Source organism: Anarhichas minor, unplaced genomic scaffold (genome assembly GCF_050575085.1).
Source record: "Anarhichas minor isolate MPS153535 unplaced genomic scaffold, ASM5057508v1 ptg000040l, whole genome shotgun sequence".
Lineage (NCBI taxonomy): Eukaryota > Metazoa > Chordata > Actinopteri > Perciformes > Anarhichadidae > Anarhichas > Anarhichas minor.
Genome location: NW_027466486.1, coordinates 360,584 through 387,680, shown reverse-complemented (window position 1 = coordinate 387,680; position 27,097 = coordinate 360,584). Strand labels below are relative to the sequence as shown.

General features: G+C 39.3%; 1 protein-coding gene across 1 annotated transcript; it reads right to left on the bottom strand.

The window, feature by feature from the left end:
* On the bottom strand, positions 1 to 27,097 carry prkd1 (protein kinase D1). Its single transcript, XM_076107978.1, has 20 exons — positions 26,959 to 27,097; positions 21,372 to 21,503; positions 21,085 to 21,254; positions 20,261 to 20,284; positions 19,584 to 19,794; positions 18,569 to 18,646; positions 18,178 to 18,367; positions 17,973 to 18,096; positions 16,401 to 16,478; positions 15,477 to 15,644; positions 14,720 to 14,831; positions 12,650 to 12,702; positions 10,481 to 10,553; positions 9,974 to 10,080; positions 9,266 to 9,427; positions 8,854 to 8,952; positions 6,336 to 6,496; positions 5,964 to 6,070; positions 2,031 to 2,116; positions 1 to 231 (listed from the first exon to the last, which is right to left on the bottom strand). Exons 1-20 carry the CDS (start codon positions 27,071 to 27,073, stop codon positions 1 to 3), a joined length of 2,481 nt encoding a protein of 826 aa, XP_075964093.1. The 5' UTR covers positions 27,074 to 27,097.

Sequence of the window (27,097 nt, the reverse complement as noted above, 5' to 3'; positions counted from 1 at the left end):
TCAGAGTTCACTGACCCTCTCGCTGAGGGTTTCCAGCTCCTCCTCGTGCTCCTGGTAACACTCCACCGGCTGACTGCCGTCGCTGCGGGGACCGTTGGCGAGGTGTGTGGGGTAGTCGAGGCCGCTGAGCTGGGCGTGGTGATGCCAGCGCAGGTCGTCGCTCTCGTGGGTGATGTAGCGCTTGTTCATCCGGGACTCCAGGTTCCTCAGGTCCAGCCACATCTGGTAGTCCTGGTGGAGAAAGCAAGCGCGCCCTAAAACATACTGGTCCCAGAATTGTTGTCAAATTTTAACACTTTCATTTTTTAATTCATGACGTTTTCTTTTTTATATAGTTAGGGCTGGTTCAGGTTTATAGTTAGGGCTGGTTCAGGTTTATAGTTAGGACTGGTTCAGGTTTATAGTTAGGAGTGGTTCAGGTTTATAGTTAGGGCTGGTTCAGGTTTATAGTTAGGACTGGTTCAGGTTTATAATTAGGGCTGGTTCAGGTTTATAGTTAGAGTTGGCTCAGGTTGATAATTAGGACTGGTTCAGGTTAATAGTTAGGACTGGTTCAGGTTTATAATTAGGACTGGTTCAGGTTAATAGTTAGGACTGGTTCAGGTTTATAATTAGGACTGGTTCAGGTTAATAGTTAGGACTGGTTCAGGTTTATAATTAGGACTGGTTCAGGTTTATAATTAGGGCTGTTTCAGGTTTATAGTTGGGGCTGGTTCAGGTTTATAGTTAGGACTGGTTCAGGTTTATAATTAGGACTGGTTCAGGTTTATAATTAGGACTGGTTCAGGTTTATAGTTAGAGTTGGCTCAGGTTGATAATTAGGACGGTTCAGGTTTATAATTAGGACTGGTTCAGGTTTATAATTAGGACTGGTTCAGGTTTATAATTAGGGCTGGTTCAGGTTTATAGTTAGAGTTGGCTCAGGTTGATAATTAGGACGGTTCAGGTTTATAATTAGGGCTGGTTCAGGTATATAATTAGGACTGGTTCAGGTTTATAATTAGGGCTGGTTCAGGTTTATAATTAGGGCTGGTTCAGGTTTATAGTTAGGGCTGGTTCAGGTTTATAATTAGGGCTGGTTCAGGTTTATAGTTAGAGTTGGCTCAGGTTGATAATTAGGACGGTTCAGGTTTATAATTAGGGCTGGTTCAGGTATATAATTAGGACTGGTTCAGGTTTATAATTAGGGCTGGTTCAGGTTTATAATTAGGGCTGGTTCAGGTTTATAGTTAGGGCTGGTTCAGGTTTATAATTAGGGCTGGTTCAGGTTTATAGTTAGGACTGGTTCAGGTTTATAGTTAGAGTTGGCTCAGGTTGATAATTAGGACGGTTCAGGTTTATAATTAGGGCTGGTTCAGGTATATAATTAGGACTGGTTCAGGTTTATAATTAGGGCTGGTTCAGGTTTATAGTTAGGACTGGTTCAGGTTTATAATTAGGACTGGTTCAGGTTTATAATTAGGGCTGGCTCAGGTTTATAGTTAGAGCTGGCTCAGGTTTATAATTAGGGCTGGTTCAGGTTTATAATTAGGGCTGGTTCAGGTTTATAGTTAGGGCTGGTTCAGGTTTATAATTAGGGCTGGCTCAGGTTTATAGTTAGAGCTGGCTCAGGTTTATAGTTAGGGCTGGGGGGGGTGTTCCTGTACCTATGTGAGGGTCCCGGGACAGAGGATGTCATATGTGTACAGATTGTAAAGCCCTCTGAAGAAAATTTGTGATGTGTGATTTTGGGCTGTACAAAATAAATTTAATTGTATTAACTCAGGAACTTGTACTTTAGTCTGGTATTCATTGTTAAAAGTAAAAAAGTAATCTTTAACATTATGTGTAGCCTGTAATCTAGTAGTTACACTTCTCTTTAGTTGTTAAAAAGTTGGTTAGTTCTTTTAATTTAGCCTCAACTTCCTCGTCCAGTCTTTGGTGGTGAAGTGTGACTGTTTGAAGGAAGGTGGGAGACATTTACGACTATTTCACACTGATTTAACTTTTAAATGAATTCAGAAACAATGATGATGCAGAATAAATGTTACCTGTAGCCAGGGGTGACTGAGGGTCTTGTCCACACTGTATCTCTTCCTCATCTTTACTTGCAGCAGGTTGTTAATCAGGTCAATCGCTGGAAAGAAGGAAAGAAAGAACAAGGAAACAAGAAAAAAAGATGAGCGAGAAATGTTGAGGTAAAGCGAGTGTCCAACAGAGGGAGGGATGCAGAAGGGGAGGAGGATGTAGCCCCCCCGTGGTGAGGGGCCACTCGGGGCTAATGAGCAAAGCTAACATGATGTTAACATTTCTTCAGGGGTCAGCAGTCTGAACAGCTCGAGGACCCCGGGGCCCCTCAGGTCTACAGAGGCCTCCATCGCTTGGCATTATGCACATGAATGGAGCAGCACATGAATACCCCCCCGAATCTGTCCGTCTCACTCTCTTTCCAGGAACTGCCTGCACTCTCGCTGCTTTTCAAGGCTTTTTTTTAACCCCTCCTACATTCCTCTTTCTCAGCGGAGTCACATGACCCCGTCGTTAATCCACACTTTTTGTTTTCCTCTAATAGTGGGGCCGAACGATGGCGATGTCCGTCCATCCAACACCAGCTCTGAGAAACATATCTACAATTCTCAGACAGATTTACTCAAGTTTTGTCCCATTTTTTCAAGTGTCAAGTTATTCTTGACAATTTTGTTTGAGCAGAGCATGATTGGATGTTCAATGCCTCATGCTGCACATGAAACTGACTGTTCTAACAGAGATAGAAACAGTATCAGACACCAAATGTTTTATTTAAATGTAAAATAGTTTGAATGAAATTGATCAAACAAACGTCGATTTAGTGTTCAGCTGATATTCCAGTCGTGCTAACCCTTGACTAATCTTCCAACCAGCCGACAAACTCCGACAAATTCTGAAAAGTAAAGCCGTTGCTTCATGTGTTAAAGCTGCATTCTCTCTACTGACCATCAGGGGGCGACTCCTCTGGTTGTATAGAAGTCTATGAGAAAATGACTCTACTTCTCTCTTGATTTATTACCTCAGTAAACATTGTAAACATGAGTTTATGGTCTCAATCTGTAGTTTCAAGTCTTTCAAGTTCATTTAGTAAATTATGGTCCATTTAGAGTCTAACAGACCATGAAGCAGGGTATGCTTTTGGGCGGGGCTACACAGTGATTGACAGGTCTCTAACAGAGACGTATACGGTGTCTCTATGTTACTCCTGCTCAGTCCATACATGGTCCACAAATCAATAAGTCCACTTCTTATATAGTCTACGCTTCCAACTCCTCCTCATGCAGCGGGTCGTATGATATAATACGAAAAGGCTATTCTTCATTTTTCGTGCGTTTTTTTGTTTCAATTTACGCTTGCTACATGAATACAGTCTTTTCAAAATAAATTCCCATCTTCACAGCAAACAATGAAAGTTACTGGAGTAATGAAGTTTGGTGACAAACAAATCCTGGAGATCTCTGTTCATTCCTCATGTGAAACGAGAAGTTAACGTTTTCCTAAACCTAACGTCGTAGTTACAGTTGCCTAAACACAGTTGTTTCCTGTGCAGACGGAATTTTGTTTTGAAAAGACTGTATTCATGTAAAAAGCTTAAAGGGACACGTGTTGCTGGACTTTCGTAGGAAAACGCACGGAAAATGAGGAGTAACTTTTTCATCAGATATCGGGGGATGTTTGTCGCTTTCAGTTGTCAGTCTGGTTGAACCATTGAACAGCGTTTTGTTGTCCATGTACTAAACTAAATAACTATTATTATAACTATAACTATCTATTAAAGAGACGTTCTACAAGATAAAAGCCTCAAAGACATTCAGCAGATTACTAACTTTTACTTTCTTCTTCTCCTAAACAACATTTGAAGTGTTAATGGATACGATTAAAAGCATTGACTAGCTATATAATTCACTGTTCAACCGCGTCATGCAACATCTTTTTGTGAAAGAAGTTGCATAATATTCAATTCATGTTTAACATGACAATATAACTTCTTTATTCAAGTGTCACCATTATAAAACTTGAATCGTGTTTGTGGGCAGACAAATAAATGAGTTACAGAATCCATTTATTAAAGTGTCTTCCCTTAAAGTGATCTTTGAAAAATGCAGATTAGTTGACACACTAAGAGTTTTTCTTCTCTGACATTTAATACTCCTGACAGAAAAATGACTTTGTACAAGGTTTATTTTGAAGTCGCTGTGGCGGTATGAGGAGGTGGAGGGGAGCTTTGAGAGCCCTTCGGGCATCCGGGCCGAGCAGCGAGTGAGTCAGGCTGATTTATCCGTCTCGTAGTCAACAGGACGACTCCAGCCAACACAGACGGCGGATGCATTTAGAGACAATGACGACAACAACATGAGTCACACAGCAGGAAAGAGACTGACTTCAAGTGCCGGAGATATTATACTGCAGCAGGGAGGAATAATAAACTCACCAAAAATAACCACTGAGTCATATATAAAAAGGTGAAACAAAGCATTCATCTTTGATCGTGGTTTTATAGGGGATGTTCTGACTATTTATATTTGTTGGTAGAGGAAGTTCTGATATGTGGTTTCAGTACAAAATGACCCTCGGCAGCGTTTTACAGAAATATGACTCGTTGAATCATCAGTAAAAACATTTAGTAAGTTTTCACGAGTATCCTGGTTTTTAATCACATTCAGAATACACTGTTTGCAAGAGAAACCTGGTCCTTCTAATCCTTGTTTACATGCCTGAACCTCATTCTGTAGAGGATGAGTAACCACTGATATAGGGGTCTACAGGGGGTCCGAGAACTTTTGATTGACACTTCAGACACCCTGAAAGCCTCAATTGCAAAATGTTGGGGGTCTTTAAAATCATTAGACAGTTCGTCACTTGCAATTGTGACTCAAATTACTTTTTAAACTAATGCTCAGGAGTTAAATATTCAAACTGCAAAACATTGAGTCAGTATGTATGAATAGTGAGTGGGAGAGACAACTTTGAAATGTGGTCCAGTGCCTTTTGTGAGAACCTGGATTAAAGCAGGACATTAATGATGCCGATTTGTAAAAAGTCTGAATTCATGCTTTGTTAGGTCTGTCGGCCAGACGTCAAGCAAATCATTTTTAAAATGCTTGTTTTTTTTAATGGAGTTTGGATCGATCAATGCTCGGCTTTGCTAACATTGTAGTAGCTCCATCAACGCGCAAAATAACGTCATATAGGCGTAAATACGGCAGCCTCGTTTATACACATACATTAATACACATAGTGTCTCTACTAATACGAGGTAGCGTAGAGCTGTTGGCAAACAGCTACAGCTACAATAATTTCTGATTCTGATTCTCAACGTCAGGATGCAGTGATGACAGGAGGAGAATCTCAACGCTGATAGGCTTTCGTGACACAGTTGAACTCAAGCGGATCCGCGAATGAGCAGAATTTTGAATTATTCACGACGCGCCATTCGCCTCAGTTGCAACGCCCGGCGCGATTTCTTGTCTATTCGCGTCCATTTGCAGCCATTCGCGTCAATGCATTGACTTTGTCTCAATTGTCTGTGGACTCAATAGGACTCAATAGGCAATATATAAGAGCAAAATACTTGAGTACTGGGCCCCCCGATTTCCACCAGGTGTTTTGCACATTTTAGTTTTTGGCTGCCTGGACTCTGCAGGACTCATCACAGCACTGGATTTAGCTTCTTTAGCTGATCATCAAGTTACAGAAAACCAGAGCAACAAAACAAATAATCTGCAAACCAAAATCAAACTTTCTTTGTATTTGAGCATTTATTGACTAACTACTATGTAACTTAAGTTGATGAAGCACCTGCAAACATGGAAGAGGATGATCATGAACCTGAAGAAGGTGTTTACATGACCCAGTATCCAGATTATCCAGGACTTTTAAATTTACAGGTTTACAACTCAAGATTTCCTGTTCACGACTGGACGAGGAGCAAAAAGAAGGTCCTCAGTGTTACGTACCTTCCTGGGAAACTTTCTTCCAGGGATGAGGAGGGTACATGAAGGCAGCGTTCTGGATCTGATCGTTGATATCTTCATCTTCATTGAAAGGGAACGTCCCACTCAGACTGCAGAACATAAAATACAGAAATCATCATATTACAGATTTAACCTGTAATTCAGTTTATGGAATGGCCATGATTTAAACTTAGATAAAATAGTTTGCTTTTATGTTTTATGTTGTAGTGTTTGCTGGTCGACTTTTGCTGAGGACCATGAGAAAAGTTAAAACTAAAGGAAGGAGAAAATGAGGAGGATAAAACCAGGTGAGAAAATAAAAATAAAAATAACAAGAGAACAACAACAATATCATCCATCAGGTGAGCCTCCGACCTGACGTAGATGATGACCCCCACCGACCACATGTCCAGAGAGCGGTTGTAGCCTTTGTTCCTCAGGACCTCGGGAGCGAGATACGCCGGCGTGCCGACCACCGAACGCCTGAACGACTTCTCGCCGATGATCCGAGCGAAGCCGAAGTCACACAGCTTCACCTGAAACACGACGTGGACGGAGGTCTGTTACACAAAACCTTTAGCATGACGTGACGATTTGTTTTATTGGTGACAAAACTCAAATTCAGTCAGCGCAAAACCCCTCAGCTGTGCGGTGCAGCATCAGACCCCCGGTGCTGGTTGAGTTTAAGTTTCTACAGCTGCGAACTCAAGGTCCATTCTTCCCCCCGCCAACATAGTCTCAAAAGAGGCGTGGAGTGAGGCGTCTGGACATTGGAGTGCGCTAGCTAGCTAATTCTTAATTCAGTACCTGATCAGTACCTGATCAGGTACTGATCTACTTAGTTAGGTTCAGGGAAAGGTTGAACAACCAAATATACAAATTCTCGTGTCAATGTCCATGACGATGATGTCGAGGTAAGTCATTATTTCTTCTTCATTATATATTATATATAACTCATATAATATATGAGTCAATAATTGAGTGAGTGATGACATAAAAAGTTTACTGACGTTTGTATCAGTGTTTTGACCATAAAATGACTCTTCAATGATTGATGAAATGATTGTTTTCACAATATTATCATGACAAAAGCAGCCCAACGTAATCAGAAGTAGCCCAGTTGGGTGGAAACCAGTTCAATCTGGCAACACTGTGACTCAGCTAGCTAGCTAGCTCCCACGCTAACAGTTACTCCGTCTGTATTTGTTTGTTTCCTGATGTAATATACGGAGTAGCAGGCTCTGAGACACAGGAAGTAAAGTGTGTGAGCCCAACAGCCTGATGCATCATTACAGCCATCAGCTAACAGTCTGACACTGATTCCTGGAGAGGAGACTGAAGAGTGCAGAAAGCTGCTAATAGTTGCACTGAAAGGTATTGGACTGTCTGAGTCTGGTGTCCTGTTCCACCTCTTTGCTTTATAATGTGTGTATCTACTCTACAGTAGATGGAAGACACAACAGACATAGATCTGTGTGTTTGTGTTTGGTCTTTTCTTGCGTGACCAAACCAGGACGTTCATGCACGCACACGTGTGTGTGTGTTTACGCATGATTTACACACCAACGGACAAATCCGTGTTGAATTCAGATGCATGGTGGACTGTTTATGTTTGAATATTGGTTTAAGTAATAATGAGTGGGACAGAACATAATACACGCCTATGTAAGCACCAAAAACAAGTACTTTGTGTAAAGGGCTGAGGTCCAGGGTAGTTAGAGGAATCTCCATTCCAGCCAGAGGGCTCCACCCACTCACTCAGGAGAGCATTGGGATCAGGTGTGGGACGAGACACACCTGGAGCTGATCTCGTCAGGGAGATGAACAAATGTGAAGCTGATCAGGGAGAACATGCGGAGAGAATGCTGCAGGAGGAGCAGGGTCGCGCCTCCCTCAGGTCTCGAGGGATAGAGAGAGTTGAGACCAGTAAGTCGGCTAGCGGCCAGGCTGAAATAGTTTATATTTTCTAGTTTTGTGACAGAGATCTGGACTGAGCTAGGGTTTTCTGTTTTGTGTTACTTGAAGTGAGTTTAATTAAATACCTTGAAAACCTGCAGAACTGACTCTGCCTCTGATTGCTGAGCTGCCACTATTTTCTGTGTCCTCTGTACAATCCTGTTACAATTATTAATTTAAATTTAAACATGAAAACTGGTTTCTGTACTGCATTCACTTAACATTTATGGAATATAAGTTAATTATGTTAATCTTAATATGTAGTGATTAATATCTGATTCCATAAACATATACAGTAGCCATATTTTGCTTTAAATTTCAAGCAAATATAAAGCAAACTTTTCAAATATCCCAGTTCCATCGTCTTCTTCAGGGTTTTCTTACTTGTGATTTTGTATCATTCTTGTTGGTGTTTTTTCAGAGTTTTGAATCTTTTAAATTTGTGTCACAATGTCAGCGGATTCCTCGCTCCACATCTTCCTTGCCTGCTTTTTTCTCTCCTGTCATGTACGACATGTACACGTCATTCCACATCTCTAATTCTTCGCTCTTGGTTGAATCGTATCCCAGCATGCATCACATCATTTACAAAGATATTCCAGACTTAATTTGTCAATATGGGAAAAAGAAACATTTCAGAGAATGTTTTCACTGTTTCGACTTCATTACCGTTAAAATGAAACACTCCAAGTCAGACTTTTTTCATACAATAAAAAAAAAAGAAATATTCTGTCAAAAATATTACACTGAGAAGTTGTGTATTCTGTGTGATGCTTTAAAGGAAAACACAAACAAAAAACACAAAACTTTGCATGATTTTATCAGAACGTGAATAATTATCATAATAAATCTTTTCATCGAAAAGACTCAAAAAATTCAGTTAATATAATCCACACACACACACACACACACACACACACACACACACACACAGTACCTGTGGAAATGCGTCTGCAGAAGCCAGCAGCACGTTTTCAGGTTTCAGATCACAGTGGACGATGTTCTTGAAGTGGAGGTGACGCAGAGCCACCAGGATCTGATGGTGACAGATAATAATAATAATGAGAATAACAATAGTAGTAATAATAATAACAATAGTAGCAGTAGTAGTAGTAATATTAATAATAATTCACGTTTTGTCAAAGCAATCAGAGAAAACATGCTGAAGGTGGCGCTAGAGAAAAAGCCAGGGAGTCCAGATGTGACCAGATGTTCTCTCTATTACGAGTTTCCTGATTTTAGATGATGAACGCCACCATCACCACCTTCATTTATATCCCACACAAGTTTAAATTCAAGCGTCTTAAATGTCACTTGAAGTGACGAAGAGGAAGTGGAAACCGCGTTACCTGCGTGACCATGAACTTGGTGATCCTCTCAGGGAGTCGTCCCTTCTCACTGGACAGGATCATCTCCAGCATGTCTCCGTGGAGCTTCTCCATGACGACAAACACCCTCTCCGGGGTCTCAAACATGCAGTCCAGGTTGACCACGCCCGGGTGGTGCAAACTCTGGAGGGAGGAGGAGGAGGAGGAAGAAATCAATATTTTTATTCTAACTTTTTTGTCATTTTCTGACACAATATATTCACTCAACATCGGAAAACAACGGAATGTCCTACTGTTTCTGTTTTGTTTGTCTTGTGTTTGTTGTGTTATAAATTGGCTACAACTGAATTTCGTCGTGCGTCACTGAATGATTTATGGAAACATTATGCTATCAGTCCTGTGCCATAAACACATTTCTTCTGATGACTCCTAATAGTTGCAACAGCTTTAAATCATATATTTGGATATCTGAATAAAATAATAATCAAAATTTAAGTACATTTTAGAAAGACAGTGTTTTGTGTGCAGGTGTGTGTGTGTGTGTGTGTGTGTGTTTGCAGCAGCAGCTTCTGCAGGTTGAGCAGCGCTGGAATATTACAGGATGTCACACCCCTACGGTGTTGCCACGGTAATGAAGTCGTTCACGGCAGGAAGTCTCACTCACAGCCAACAGGCTCCACTGTGAGTGTGTGTGTGTGTGTGTGTGTGTGTGTGTGTGTGTGTGTATACCTGCAGGATGGCCACCTCGTTGCGCAGCTGACTCTCCTGTTTGGTGGGGAAGCGGAGTTTGTCGATGATCTTGATGGCGACGTCTCGGCCGGACTTTCTGTGTTTACCTGCATGAAAACACACAAAAATCAATTATTATTATTATTATTAAATATCATTATTATTATTTATTCACTAAGTCAAGGTTTGTTTGGACGGTTTGATTTGAGTCGAACAGCTGCGTTTCTAGAAGCAAGCATTGATATATTTTATTTTATTTTTATGTATTTGCAATTTTGCAATTTATTTTGTAAGAAAAAAGAAATTCAAGAGTTTAAATTAAAATATTAGAATTTAAATTTAAAATGAAAAAATATCAAAATAAACTATATTCTCCAAATATTAAGATTTTTACTGTCAACATATCCTAACATGTTAAACTTGATGACTTTTTCTCAAAATACTTCCACTTTATTGTTTAGATCTTTTATCTTACTGCAGGTTTAGATGTTATTTTGCACGTTTTACCTCCATAGACGATGCCAAACTGTCCTGAACCAAGAACCTCGTCTGGAAAGATCTGATACACCGAGTTGATGTCCTGCAAAACAGAAGAACAAGTCTGAGCAAAAGTTCACATCAATCATTCCAAATGAAGCTCGAGCGTAAATTCAGTGTTTAGTTACATTACAGACATTTAGAAGACACTACAGGTGAATAGGGTCAAAACATTAACTAATAGATATCACCATGAAACTTCACCACTTCATTACTCACATTAAGAGGATTATTTATTGTATTGCAAGTTTTCTGTAATGTTATGTTTAAATATAGAAATTAGGCATTATGTAGTGGGAACTTTTGGTGAATTTAGTAGAAATCTACAGACGTAAACAGACAAAGTAGCAAAATAAATGTTTTCTTTCAACGAGTCTGAAAGAAGACGAGTTATGGAAGAAAAATAGGACAAAATCTCAAAATTGATTAGTGCATGACAAACTATATCGTTGCCTGTAAAGTAACAAAAGTAAAGTTATCAAGCAGAACAATAATATGTCTGATTATAATCTGATGGATTAATGGACAATAACTTTGATATTGTAGCTGGTGCGTATTAACTGCTTTGTATGTTTTGTATCACATTTTATTTGATATTTTTCTTTCATAATCTGTAAATTACAGCACAATGTTTTCATGTAAGATCTAATAAAGCAGAAGAAATACAAACCCTCAAACAGTACTTGAGTAAATGTACTTAGTTACTTTCCACCAGTGGAGCCGAGCTTTTTAAAAGTTGTAAAAGCTGTGAAGTTTCCTGTGAGAGCTGCTCCAGCTGGAGTGGAGGAGGGCGAGGCCGTGTGACAGAAAGTGGGTGGAGTTGTTCAGAGAAGCCCACTGAGAGGTGGAGTTGTTCAGAGAAGCCCACAGAGTGTAACTAGGTGGAGTTGTTCAGAGAAGCCCACTGAGTGTAACTAGGTGGAGTTGTTCAGAGAAGCCCACTGAGAGGTGGAGTTGTTCAGAGAAGCCCACAGAGTGTAACTAGGTGGAGTTGTTCAGAGAAGCCCACTGAGAGTAACTACGGGTGGAGTTGTTCAGAGAAGCCCACTGAGAGTAACTACAGGTGGAGTTGTTCAGAGAAGCCCACTGAGTGTAACTACAGGTGGAGTTGTTCAGAGAAGCCCACTGAGCGTAACTACCCGGCGTCACTGATCTGCCACAGCTTTGACACCAAAACTGCAAAATATTTTCTCCTTGTCTGCAATCACGTCTCTCTTTTCTCCCCCGTCAGCTGACAGCTTAATATCACACCTCGAGCAAAGAGGACAGAAATACAATATTATAACCCCCCCCTTTCCCCGAAGCCTCGCTGCCTAATTACCATCCTCTGTCACCATGGAAACCATTTGGCTGAGTGAGTAATCACAGTAATCTCCATTTGAAGGTGCTCGAAGACGCGCTCACCTTGGAGACGGATGGGGGAAAAAAGGTGAGGCGCTATTTTCTGCATGGAAATTGGGACTCCGTGTTCTCTGCGGTTACATCTGCATGAATAGAGTTTGCAGACATTTTTCAGCCTTGTGTGAAAAAAAAAAAATCTTTATGATGTTAATGCACAGGAGCGTTTGATGCTCAACTCGGTGACACGTCCTCCGAGTCTTCAAATGCAAATGCATGAAGAGGGATCAGAGGATGTAAACAGGATGTAGTTTGTAGTTGGAGGAAGACGGAGACCTTCATCTTGCATCTGAAGCCCATGACAGAAAGTTAATGAACCAAAAACCTGAAAGCTAACCAGGAAACAATGTGTTGTTTTTGTCACTCCTCTGTTCACTAAAGCCTGACTGATACATCGGCCGACATCATTGTGTGACTTTGCTGTTTTAAAGGTTTAGCTCTGATTCACTAGAGTCACACAACTGACGTAAAATTACTGTTTTTATCAAAGGAGTCTGGTGGCTTTGAAGATGGCATCTTTAATCGGTCACTTTGAACTGCACTAACCTCTGTGAAAGGTGCTCTACAAATAAAGATTGATTGATTGATTGATTGATTCAGCCCCCTGTCACAAACGTCTGTCAGCGATGTATGGCTCAGAAAATATTCTATGTGCTGAATGATGATGCCCATGATGTATACCTGCGTATAAACACCACTACATCTTTGTGTGTGTGTGTGTGTGTGCGCGTGTTTTCTCACCACATTCTCCTGGATCTGGCAGTTGGAGACAGAAATACTGATGGAAATGTCCTCTGTTGATGAGACACAAACACGACTAGACTTAAAACTGAAGAGAAACAATCAGCATCTTTAAGGGAAATAATAAAAACACGAATAATCGTTGATGTTAATAACTCTAAAAGACACACAGACCTTCTGTTATTAAGCTGTGCACTTTCTCTAAGAAGTATATCTACTGAATAATAGATTTTCTAAATCTGAAGCCTGTAGCCTTCCGGCGGTTGAGACACGGTATTATTTCAGTGCATTTTCCCCACAGGTGAACACAGAGAGTCGGAGAAGGCACTGAGACCAACAGTGAAGTGTTAGTCATGATCAGTTTGACGTCAGCAGAAGTCTGAAATATCTCTGATGGGTTTTTGTGTGGGTGTCGAGGCCCTGAGGGGATCTGAGAGTCTGCGGGAGAATTCACCATGAACATTAATACCTGAGCTGCAAATGTGTCCTTCCACAGGCGGGATACTAATGCTATAATAACATTCACATTTTGTCCAATTTTATATAGATTCTCTGAACGTCAGAACATCCTGTGTTCTTATTAAAGTGAGTAAGAAGACAAAGTGGTGACTCTAACCTCTTAACATGCAGCATTCCCGTAAACAGATTAAATGCTGGAAGAATCAGGTTATTCCACAATGTCAGTAATGTCAGTATCATGATGCACATCCATTGAATAAAATACATATTTAAGATGTATCCTTCAACACACATTTCCCCGAAATTCAACCTGACATGTTGTTGCACATTAAAAATAAATTAGATTTAGTTATGAAACTTCCTGGCCAGCTTTTAGGACACAGTTAAGGATTTATCTAATTTCATCTTGAACCTTAGCAAGAGGCTTCACTGGTTGTACATATCTACTTATTCTAGATTTGTATTTTCTGTTGTTTTTGTCTGTGTTCTGTTTTTGTGTCTTTGTTTGTCGTTTGCTTGTTCTGGTTTTGATGAGTAATATTGTCATTGTTTTATTTGTTTTAATAGGAAAGGACTCTGAATAGAAGATTCTCAAACTTATAAACACTAAAAATGTAGTTTGTATTAGATGAATAACATATTTTTATTATTATTCATCCCAATAATAAAAATAATATCAAATTAATTAATTCAATGTTTTGATTTCTATGAATTCATTTTTATACCATTATGTTGAGTACATGTCTGCAATCTTTTTATTTTTGAATTCTTTAAAAAAAAGACATAAGCATGTGCTGGTTATATAGTTTCAGTTTTTGAAACTCACACTAACATTGAAAATCATACGGATTATAGTCTCATTGTTTAAGTCTAATTATTATTCTCTTTCTGTATTTCTTATTTTATCTATTTGTTAGATCATTTGTTAAATTTGTTATGGAGATAGGCATGGAGATAGAATTTCACTATACGTTGTGCTGGGACAATAAAACTTGATTTGATTTGAAAATTTGGGATCTTCAGAACAATGTTAAATAAAGTTCTGTGACTATGAACAAAGTTTGGCTGCACAAGTTTTTACTGACTGAGGCTGAAAGTTGGTTGTCAAACAGAAATAGGAAATTGTTATCGTTAATGTTCTATAGTATAAAAAGACACAGGAACATGTCCAAACAGCAGGTACAGTTTTTAAGGCAGTAAATGGGTCTGAAGTCTTTATAACCATTAGCTATATAGAGCTGGGTGTCGTCTGCATAGCGATCACCATTAACATCATCCTCACCAATGATGAACCATACAAAGATGTACAAAAGTAGTGGATCCAGAATTGAGCCTTGTGGCACTCCATAGACATGCTCATTCTTATTTTGACTGAAATGACAAGTTTTGAATTGAGACAATAAAGTTGTGTGACACATGGACCAAAACTAGTTGAAAGTTCAGCCTCAGACCTGACTCATTTCTGACCTATCGAAATGACATGGGATCCACAAAGTAGGTCAAAGCAATTTGCTATTGACCAATACCACATATTAAAGTTTTAAATAACCAAGTTTAAAGACAAATCCTTCTACTAATACCAACATGGGTACAGGTTTTAAACTGTCTTACTGTGTCCACTGCGGTGAGAGCTGTGGGAAATTCCTGTAGAGACGGCCGGCATCAGAGCGTGCTGGATGGCCGTCTCCCACATACGAGCCACATCCTGTCCAACTCCGCTGACCTGAAAGCAGCCAATAGAAAACCGTCAGTATAAAGTATTAGTCATGTAAAGTAAGTACATTTACTCAAGTACTGTGCATAGGTACAATTTTGAGATATTTGTACTATACTAATTTTCATTTTATTCTAGCCTACTTTACACAACATCTCAGAGGATAAAGTTTTATTCTACTATGTTTATCTGGCAGCTGTAGTTACTAGTTACCTTTCAGATTAAGATTTTACATAAAAAATATATGTATATATATTTAGCCAAGAAAATACAATTTGTTAAATTGGTCAGTGTAGTTCAGACCATTGCAATATCTCAGATATCTATGGGTTATTGATGAGACTTTTACTCTCCAAATTTACCAGATGGTTTGATTTAAATTTAAAAAAAGATAAATTTATCCAATTTACCCTTTGGAGGGGCATGACCCCTAGGTTGGGAACCACTGGAGTAAACTACACACATTTTTCATTTTTGAGGTTTTAAGTACATATTGATTATAGTACCTCTGTACTTTTACTGACTTTTACTCATAATGGAATACTTATGTCTGCTTTTGGTACTATTACTTGAGTAAAAGATCTAAATAGATCTAAACCACTGGACACATCAAAGCTTTACTACATAACAATAAGCCGAGCGCCATATATTCACCAGAATGCTACTGTTGCTCACAGAGGACTCAGCTCTCTGCAGGTGTTCTCCAATGTAGTAAACCAGCGACGCAGTGGTGATCTCAAAGCAGTGAGGATTGGCTCCATCGGGAAGCACAGACAAAGTCTGAGCCGGTTCCAGACATAAGATCTCCGACAGAGGGATTTCCTGCAGAGAGAAGAGGGACAGAGCATGAAGAAACAAGGTTGATCATTGCACTCTTTATTTAAACTTGTTACCGGTGCATTTGTGTATCACTACAGTGCATGTGTAGCTTCAAAAGTATTATGATATACCCCGAAATACATCCCTGCAAACACAAAAGCATCACTGTAAAGTGTGTGATGCTTTTAATAAAAGGACATGATCCCTCACTAGCTTCCCACCCGCCAGCACTGACAAATATCAGTTCTGCTCTTTAATGGATCCTCATCCTCACAAACTCATCTTGTGTAAAAGTGAAGCAAAGTGTTTTGAAAATACCAACAAGAAAGCTTAAATCTAACTTCAACCATAATCAGAATCAGCTTTATTGACCAAGTGTGTGAACACATGTAAGGAATTTGACTCAAGGACATTTTGTCAGCAGCAGTGTGTCATATTTTTTTGGTGAAGCCAAAATCAGGACGTGAAAATATTTCCCTCATTTCCTGGGTGAACCAGTTTGAGGACAGACTCAACGGAGATGTGAGAGGATTTGTGCATTGATTGAACTAAAAGGATGCTGGGAGTTTAGTTATAGACATCTGCTCAACAAGCAGTTTAAACAGAAAGCATAAAGATACTAATGCCTTAAGAGAAAGACAAACAGAAAAAGGAGGACAATTTAAAATACGATTAAAACTCCAAAAACACCAGAATTGTCCTTTAACATACTTTCATGTAAATCAGTGGCGAGGGAGGGGGTGACGGAGCTCTTCTTACCTTGTAGTATTTACTTCCTGTGTCGTTCTGAAACAGCGTGATGCATTTACTCTCCAGCCGCCAGTAATGTCTCTTCCTCTGAAACATAGAGAGGAAGAGGAGGAAGAAATGAGAAGTCAGATGAGAGAGCAGGCGAGGAGAGAGACAGAGAGGGTGACAGGAAAAAGGGAGAAAAGGATGTCCAGAGGAAAGTGAACAGAGAGAAGGGGAAGAGAAACGCTGACGTCAATTAACAGAATCACAAACAACTTGTTTCAACTTTCACACAGAGCTGAAAGATGCAGAGCAGCAACACCTCATCTGACTGAAAACAATATATATTTTATTACACTTTTGTTTAAAAAAAACTCCCATGAACGTATGTCTCAGTTTTGGAGAGACTTCTGGGAAGAAGTCTGCAAAAATCAAAATAATACTTTACTGTTTAATATTCTTATCATATTTCTGTCTAGTGTTGTTTCTAATTAATTTATCCATTTTCATTTCACAGAGATTATCAGCATGTTTATTTTTAACAAAAGATCTCGTCCTGTTTGACGTGACAACAAAAACCAATAAGATAAATACATAAAATCAGTGGAGGGCAGATTGTGAACACAATTATGTTTACAGACAATGTAATCACCTATATTTATGCTCAATATTTAAACTGAATAATACGTATGATCTTTAAAGTATTTAATTAAATCCTCAACAGTCAATCAAACAGTGTGAGCAGCAGCAGTTCAGTTCTAGTAGTGAAATATCTGCAGTGATGTCAGTGAACACAGATGAACTCAGTCCGGGACACTCTGTCCTGGCCCCTCATGGATGAACAGTTTGGGGCCTCCACGACTCGTCACACTGAACACTCAGGACTCCCTCCCTGAAAGTTTCATTTCATTCTTACAAAAGATCTTTTTCTTGTCCCAAATACTTGTAAAAAATATAAATAAATAAAATTAGAAAAACGTATCTTAATACAACGGTTTGTATGATATCTTATGAAAAGTTAGTTGTCATTTTTCATGTGTTTTTCCAGCAACACGTGTCGATTTCAACTCGTTACATGAATACAGTCTTTTAAAAAAAAACTTCCTTCTCCACAGGAAACAACTTAGTTATGTTTTGTCATCAAAACTACTTATATAAGTTTAGGAAAAAATTGAGGTTTGGGTTAAAATAACCACGGAAGTGCTGTTACTGAAGTACGTAAATTCTGTAACAAATAAATCAATGTTCACTTCAGACCAGCCGGTCTCACTCACTTTGAAAACTTTTTAAAAACTAAATTGTTTGTCAAATTTCTACCACAATCTGCTCATAAATACTTTCCATACAACAACTTTGCCAGTTAATTATTGTTGTTATTTTGCATTTTCTTGCTGTTTATTCATGGTTCACTCTTCGTAAACAGGCAGACAATAATAACTGTTATTTAAATTGTTTTTAGTTAAAGACATCTAGTTTTAAAAAATGTTCTTGAATTAATAATTCAAGTCATGGATACACTAAATTATTAAAAGGTAGTGAAGACAGATAAACAAACAAAGTAACAAGCAGACAGGTAGACGTATAAACAGGTAGATGTACCAGAGTGTCCTTGCTGGTGTAGTGGACCATCCAGCCCTCCTTCATCACGTTGCTCGTCTTCCTCTTTGTGTGTTTGACGGACTGAACGACTCGCATGAGAGGGATGTTGTTACTGGTGGACGGGCTGCAGGGGGCGGGACAAAAGTCAATCTCACACATCAGTGTGTGTGTTTCTGTGTGTGTGTATGTGTGTGTGTTTCTGTACCTGATGGCCCGGTTGGACTCATCCAGGTCGGGGTCGTGCAGGTCGCAGAGGTCGCTTGGCCCTGCCTCCAGCATGAGACCCCCCTCTGATGTCAGCACTTCGTCCATGTCGTCGCCACCTTGATCGATATCGTGGTCGTCAAGGCAACCCTCCACCATGACGTCTGACTCCGCCCCCGGGCTTAGGAGCTCTACGAAACAAACACACACACACCTGGATGTGTAGTTTCATGTTTCTACCGTTGTGAGGACCAGATGTTGTAGACCATCAAAGTGAGGACATGAAGACTTAGTCGTAGCATTAAGGTTTGTTTATGTAGTTACGCTGTAGTTCTTCGTATATAAAGTATCGCTACCATCAGGTGTGTGTGTGAGTGTCTGTTGAAACTTGCCTCCATTTTTGGAAACTTCTCCCAGGCAGTTGTTTGGCACTTTGGGAGCACATCGTTTATGACAGTTAAATTTACAATCTGAGGGAGAAACAAGGAAGGAGAGCAGCCATTAGGTCCCAGAAGGTTACAGTCCGACATTTGTTGGACAAAATGCCATTTATTCAGAAAGCAGGAAATAATGCAATGTTTTTAAACCAACAGGAAAGATTTGTAGTGGAAGGACAAACATGCAATTTAAATATTATTTTTAATTTAAATGTATTTTGAAAGGACATTAAGCATGTTTTGACACACCGTACTGACACGTTGAAAACTAACACTTGGTGCGCCGATCTCTGATGCCAAGGAGCACTGACTAAGTATTTGATGAGTTGTCTTAACAACTAGCAGTCAGATATCCATGATATCCCCTGTTCACATTCCTGCTCTCCAGAGGAAAAACCCTCCAGAAAAACTTTACTTTTTTAGCTCCACCACTGCTGAGACAAAGACATAGCAGTCTATATTTATGTATATAAGAAGTGGACGTAGTCGTCGTTAAGTCACCACTTTTGAAGCCTTGAGTTTGGCGTTTCGCCGACGCCATCTTGGATTGCGGCCAACACCGTCTTAGATTTTGGCAACCAGTGAACAGGAAGTGACCATATTAGGACTGAGGAGGAGTGATGTAGAGATGCCATATACGTCTCTGGTAGAGACCTGTCAATCACTGTGTAGCCCAGCCCTAAAGCATACCCTGCTTTATGGTCTATTTGACTCTAAATGAACCATCATTTACTAAATGAATACAACCAGAGGAGTCCCCCCTGATGGACAGTAGAGAGAATGCAGGTTCAAGACATGAAGCTTTGACTTCACTTTAAAGAACCGGATGTTGCCGCCTGGACGAAGATAAATTACCAGATGGTGTTTCTTTTGTCAAAATACTTTTATATTGCAACTGTTACGCTCACTGCAGCGTTTACCTGACCAGGGATTATTTAAACAAATGTATAAAAGTTTTAAAGATGCTCACCTTTACACTGCAGGCCCTGTCTGAAGAGGCCTTTCAGCAGCTTCTTGCAGTGCTGGCAGACGGTGGGTCGGGTATACGAGTGGATCAGGAAGGTGTGAGGAACTTTGACCTTTGACAGAAAGATCTTGTCGAGTTCGATGGGACGGCCGATGTACGACTGGGAGCTGGAGCGCCGCTCTCGACCGGGGAAGTAATCTAATTGGTTCTTCTGCTGGAGACAAAGATCAGGAGACCAGTGTGGAGGAGCGTTCATGACTTTGTGGGACATGTTCAACCAAAAAAAATACATTTAGAGAAGTAGATTTATTCACAGGCAACTTGGCTTATTTGCTTAGATGCTGAGAAAATGTTCCAGACGAAAAAAAGATGTTCTTGATTTGACACGATTTATAACAAACTCTTCTTTGCGTTTAAACCCACAGGTGTCCTCCAACCAAAAGTTTAAATCAAAAATCTGCGTTATTTCAGGACTTTGAAGCATGTTTATGCTAAAAACAGTGATAGTCAAAAAAAGAGATGGGCGATCCAGTTAGTTTGAACATTATTGGAGGGAATAAATATCAGATTTAAAATCCTGTGTACTCTTGTTAAATAGTTAGAAGCAAAAATGCCACACGTTTTAATGCAAGTACCATTCCTCAGGGATTATTATTCTGGATAAAAGTGGTGAAACTTACCTCCATGCTGGGACTGACCGGAGACTGGACAATCAAAGAGAACAAAAGAAAGATATTTAGAGTGGGGTTTTAATGTTCTAATGAAAAATTGACAGATGTTATTCTACTTTTCAGTGAACGACTAAAAAACACACAGTCAGCTGATTTAAGCATCTCAAAGGTAGAATTGTTGTTCTTTAACAAACAATTATAAGATTCCCTTTTTTAGTAATTTGTTTGACCCATCTGACTGCAAGTCAAACATCATTGAGCCACATCTGGCAGTGATATGAGGAGCAGAAATGACTCCTGATTGGTCCTCTGCCAGAACACAACCAAGTCTAGCTGTAGTAAGAAAGTCTGTATACATCTGTGTGATTCATATCCCTTTCAAAATACCAAAATCACAAAAGTTGGCCAGTTAGCCCTCATTTTTAAAGTGAAACACAAAGTGTGTAAATACAAAGACAAAAACGTGAATCTCACTTTTTGTTCCTCTATAGTAAGCATCCAAACATATGTAGTTCAGAACAAAGCAAGTCTGATTGAGCATGAACATATTTACTGGACAGATCGATCTATAATATGAGGGCTCAATCCTGAAATACAAGAATGATGCTGTTTTCTATACTCTGCCTGGGATCTGTTAGCTTTAGCCTCCATCTTGTAGTGTGCATCAATCATCATCAAGTACATATTTAAGAACTTGTTAGCTTGGACTAGAGACTCAGAATGCTGGCTACTTGTATCAGGTGTTGGTTCTTGGACTTCTAAACGAGACGAGTCTTTCAAAACTAAAGAAATAAATCACAGAGACATGTTCAGAATGTATATAATCCACTGACCAGTAAAGCATCGTCGGTGTAGAAGGGGGGTGAGGGCTCAGCTGAGAGGGGGCGACCCAGGTTTACCAGCCCCCCCGTTAGGGAGACGTTGGACGAGCGACGCCGCCTCACTCCGCTGCAGTTGTTGGGGATCTTAAAGGCACAACGCTTGTGATAGTTCAGACCACAGCCTGATCAGAAACAGACAACAGCAGATTCATTTGTCGATACATAAATTAACAAAAATGTGAGAACAGATTTTTTTATCTTTTCTAGAGCCTCATGAGCTTCATCAGTAGGTTTTGTACCTTCACATTTGAGTCCCTGACGAACAAGTCCCCACAGCATCTCTCCACAGTGGTCGCAGAAGGCCGGAGCTCGGTACGAGTGGACGAACAGACAGTGTGGACGGATCTGGAAGTCCTCCACTGTGGCTGAAGCTGCAAAAAAAGATGTTTGGATACAAATAATTTCAACAACCAGTGAGCCGGTTCTTTGTGTCAGGAAAGAAGACCGATTGAACCAAGCAATCATTTCTCTAATCAGTTAGGTTAAATATTTAAAACAGATTGAAAGTCTTGAAAAGTTGAATGTTCTGAGCTTTTGAAATGGATTTGTACAATAAAGTTGAGGTATTTAAAGGAGTTGTACTCATGAGAAGAAGTTGAAGTGGCAGTTAAAAGTGGAAGTGCTGAATTAATTTAGAGTTTTATTTGAGATGTTAGCACTGAAAGGAGTTGAAGTGTCACTTGAAAAAGCATTAATGGAGTTGAAGTATGAACTGAAAAGAAAGTTTCAACTGTCAGTTGAAGTGTAAACATGACGCGTAGGCACTGAAATGATTTGAAATGTCAGATGATGTGTAACAGGTGAAAGGAGTTGAAGTGGGAATTAAGGTAAAGTTATGACAGGATAGGACGTGTCAGTGTGAACACTTAAAGGATTCAAAACATCAGTTCAAATGTACAAACTGACAGATGGTGTCCGGCTGTGTAAGCAGTGAAAGGAGTTGAAGGGTCAGCTGAAGTAAAATGTATAAATGCACAAATTTGTTTGCAGTATATAGTTACACATTGTTATGTACTCAGGTCTTATAAATCTCAGTCGTAATGGCACTTATATGAGCTGAGGTTATATACGTGTTATTCCACTAGTCAATTAATTAATCAATCAACAGTTTATCAGAAACATTGCGGACGGAGAACCGCTTTCACACATTTTTTTTCAGTTTTGAGATTAATTTGCGGACACATGCTGAAATCAATATTCCATAAAAATGTATTTTTGCCAACATTAAAAACAAAGCGGCAGCAGAACAACGGTGCAGTAATGTTCACTTCCAAGTAGAATGAATAATATAATGTATTATTCTAAAGGGAGTTTTCTTTTCCACATTTTCTAAATTATTTTCTTTTAAATCGGCTGGAAGTCGAGCAGCTGCTGATCTGGTCCAACGGCCATAACAGCCATCTGAGCCCAAACATCCTCCAGCTGTTTTCACAAAAACTCAGTGGGGGGGCACTCCGGCAGCAACCAGAACTCCCGCTGATGAACCCACAACACCAGAGAGGGAATCGACCAGCCGGCCTGAGCGGTTACACAGTAAACGCCGATATCTCAATTTTACTGAAAAAGGTTTACAAGTTTTCACCAAGTTAAACGATAAATATAGACGAACCAATGACAAATAATGGAGTCACATTTAGGTTTTAATGAAGGACAAAACATCTGGTTTAAAGAATACACTGGTTTAATGAGCTTTATAGCAGTTTGTGATAAATACTTTCCTGATTCATGAACATCTGCTATTTTTTTTCTGAGTAGTTTCAAATTGCGACTTGGTGACAGATGACAGTTTATCATAATTTAAGTTTGTGATGGGTTTTACATGAAAAATGTAGCATTTTGTTATTATTATTGTGAAACAGGGCTCGTCAGCTGGGCATTGTTTGAATTTTCATATATTAGTGCCCCTGAGATACTTTAGTTTCTGCACTGTTATCTAAATTATTCAATTTTTTTAACTTTCTGTTTTGTTTTTTTCAAAAATCCGCCCATAAATTTGGAAAGAAAATCCAAATTTGCCAAATATTAAATGTTATTTGAAGGCCCATTGTGCACCTGTATAGGTGTCTTCACTTATTGTCCCTGATTAGACCTCTTCTGTGTGGGGCGGGGTGTTTCATTAACATTTCCCATCGCACTCTTGTAAGCTTTGCAGCACCTGTTAGGGTAGAAAAACTTTCTGGGCAGAGGTCTAATCAGTGAGGATAAGTGAGAACACTTGTGTGGGTGAGCACGGCCTTGGAACACAAGCAGAAGCACAAGAACTAATGCTGCGTTCAAGTCAAGTTCAGATGTGGGAGTTTGTTTGCTAAAATCAAGGCAACATGCACGTAACAAAGGAGACGTCCTTGACTCGGAGCGTCATTTAAAAGCGGCTTCAATTAAATATGAGGTGTGTCACAGCTGATCAGCTGTCCGTTGTTTAATTAAAGTGCTGTGTTTTATCATCTTTGTCAGATGACTTTATATATTTTATCGTGTGAAGCACTGCACGTTTGTATGAAAAGTACTACACAAATAGAGAGTGACAGATATTATTTATGACTGATTATTAACATTACATTTTAATCTTGTTTCCTGTGAAACCAGAAGATTATTTCATGTAACGAGCAGAAATTGACTCGTGTAGCTTGACTTTTGGAGGTGAACGCAGAAAAAACGAGGAGTAACTTTTTCGTAAGACGTCATTGCAAACCGTTAGATGAGGATATGTTGAACAGTGAGGCTCATTGGTGTGTTTCAATGGAGATATCAGGCTGTGAAACACACTATACTTGGTTGGTGGCTGGTTTGAGTCTGAAAAATGTTGAAAATATGTCACCAGAGTTTCTTTAACTAGCCGGAGACGGAGAGAGAGAGAGCGAGATGAGGGGAGGGAGATAAACAGAACGGAGACAAAGAGTAATGAATGGGTTGTTAGTGGGTATTTTGTAAATGTTTTGGAGGTATGAGAGGCTCTCAGCGGGCGCAGATGGACCCACTGTTTGTTTGGTTGGCCAGCGGGTTTGGCAAGGCATGATGGGTAGTTTGGGATATCGTTTTTCTGTCTCTCTCCCTCTCTGTATGTATTTCTGAAATCCCTCTCGCCTTTCACACACACACACACACTCGCCCTGTGCTGTGGTCCTCCAGTAGAATACAGCTCTGATTAGACATTCTGCTGCAGGAAATTACCTCCATTTATTCAAATTATTGTTTACGCCTTTTGTTTGGAGGGCCAACATACGTTTGGAAGTCTGAACAAGCTCCCAAACTGTTATTATATGCTTCAGAAAATGACTTGTGTGTGTGTGTGTTTTCTCTGTGATGGAATTAAATGCGTTAAGGAGCGTGGTGGCTTGTTAACCCACAACCACAAAACAAACACTGCGGGTGGAGAAACTAAACCAGCAGCGATGATAATAATGATAACAACATTTATGTTTTAGCTGTTCAGCTCAATAACTCTGTGAAACAGTAGAGTAAACTTTAATTATGAGGCATCAGTTTTTATAAATCTCAGTCAGAACTAAAACAAAAGCAAAGTGAACGTCCTTTATTAACATTTTATCATCTATTAATGCTCACAAATCCCAGAATATTTTATTTTTATTTTTATGAACGAACAGATCTTCATATCTAAAAAACATCAAAGAGAAGGTACAGTGAAGCGGTGGAATCCCATCATCCTCTGGGTTCTTTGTGGATTGTAAACAACTTTAATGTTAGCTGATTAAAAGAAAACTGGAGGAAACAGTTTATTAACTAGCTCTCTGGTTAAAATCACAGCCAATAAAAACCTGTCTGGATAAGTGTTTGGGGAATTATCAGGATGTTTTTTTTGTGACCAATCAGCTCTTTTGGCTGGAGCTCCTTGTTACACCGTACAAAGTCAATTTCCTGTTTGTTTCCTCCACACTTCGAGCTGTCGCCGGGACTGACAGAGAGCTGTTAACAAAAGTGTTTTTTACTGAGTGTCAGAGGAGGAAGAGTAGGAGGAGGTAAGGTAGAGGAGGTGGGGGTGGGGGGGGGGGGGGGGGGGGGGGTGAGGAAAAGGAAGAGGGAAATAATCCGGAGGTATTCAGTACTCCTTTCTGCAACTTGAAGGTCGACTAATCAGCCGTTAGCAGTAAACAGGGATTTGGGTTATCACCGTAAGCTAATGAGGGTTATTTTGGATTTGTGGGGTTGTATACTTGCGTGTTCTGTGAGGTAACATTTCTATTTTTGTCAATGGAGTCTTGTGGCTTTGAAGAGAGAGCTATAGGCAGCTGTGGATGGAAGCAGCAGAATAATATTTTAGAAACTTTAAAAAGAAGTCTGTATTAGTGTATTAGTGTACGATATATTTAGAATATTTTCACCCACTTTATTATCCTGTCAAACAGCCCTTTCTGACGGAAAGTAATAAAATGTTATATCGCTCTAATCAAAGTCATAAGACTCCATTGATGAAAACCCTACTTTGCAATGTTGTATATATTACAAATGTTGTATATTTATATATAATATTTAGGAACGTCATCATGCATAAAGCTATAAAGTCAAGTGAGAAAATGTTTTTTAGAAGGGAAAATAACATTTTGACTGAAACATACGTATTTGGACCAACATTTTAATGTTTAGATTTTAAAACATCACCACTGCAAAGCTGTGACATACAAATCTAAATAATAATAATAATAATAATAATGGAGCCACCCTTTAAATATTTGTATTAACTAATAAATAATTAATAATTTCTTCCAGTTTTTTAACTGCAACCATTAATTCCTTAAAAGCGTCTATCAGAAGAAGATCTTCATTTTCTCTTGTGGAAGCCAGCACTGGAACATAATCCTCAGAATATTTAGCAGATACAATTAATTCAACTTTTTATAATATGAACAATGGGAACAAATTTAAACAAAACCAAAGTTGTAATAAACCTAAATAGAGAAACAGACACTTAAAATACAAAAATGCAAACACATTCATTAAAATAAACAGCAAATGGAAATGTACACACACACACTGTACTGGGTGTTGACAGAGAAGCAGGAAATTGGGAAGCAGCAGCTGTCGGGCCGTTAGCGTAATGTAGCTTGAACACCTGAATCCTGAGCTCGGCGGCAGCCAGACAGACAAGTCTGGCAGACGGCAACAAACACGAGATCGAAAATCACTTTTATTCACATCTGGATTCTTGTTCAATTGTTTATCTTTCTGCCAAAAAAGTTTACCAAAATAGTTTTTACATGTCGACTAAACCAGTTAACGAGAGTCGATACCTGCAAGAGGTTTTCTTTGGTTTGGAACTACTTTTACCCAGAATCCTGTCTTGGGTCGTTATTTTCACACATTGCACTTATTCTTAATATCACATTCTTGAATCAGTATTTCCCTTATTTGTCCTTTTTCAAAAAAATACCAGAGCAAATTTCTGTTTGTGAAAACGTGTTTAGTTTAAACGTGGTAGTTGTACTTTGAGTATTTTCCCTTTTCTGCTACTTCTTCTCCACTACATCTCAGAGGCAAATATTGTACTTTTTACTACGCTAAATTAATCTGAAAACTTTAGAGAACAGATTGAGATTAATGATACAAAATATTGCAAACAAATAAAATGTATTAGTATAAATTAACGCTAGGATTGGTAATGTTTTTAAACACATTTTTTTGTTTGTTGTTGACAAAAAGAAGAAAAAATTCCCCCGATTTTATTATCACGATACTTAAGTCACGATACGATCTTATTGCAATTTTAAACATTTTGCAATATGCTAATTACAACAATATAAATTGTTGTCCAATAATGACCTGACATTGTAGCCCCTCCCATCTGTGATGTCACCATCCAGCCTCTCCTACCTGACAGCACGGCCTCCACCAGGTCGCCCTCCTGGATCTGGGAGGCCGAGCGCAGCAGCTGCAGCACGTTGTCTGACGTCTGGTCATGACGAAACAGCAGGATCTTCTCATACATCCCGTAGAAAACACACTCTGGAAT

What these genes read in the sequence shown, in the direction of transcription:
- prkd1 (XM_076107978.1), bottom strand. Translation starts at nt 27,073, where the DNA reads ATGTATGAGAAGATCCTGCTGTTTCGTCATGACCAGACGTCAGACAAC. An exon ending in AGAAGTTTCCAAAAATGGAG is followed by an intron (nt 18,368 to 18,568) that starts GCAAGTTTCAAC and finishes TTTGTTTCGTAG; the next exon opens with AGCTCCTAAGCCCGGGGGCG. An exon ending in GAAGAAAGTTTCCCAGGAAG is followed by an intron (nt 2,117 to 5,963) that starts GTACGTAACACT and finishes CCTTCTTTCCAG; the next exon opens with CGATTGACCTGATTAACAAC.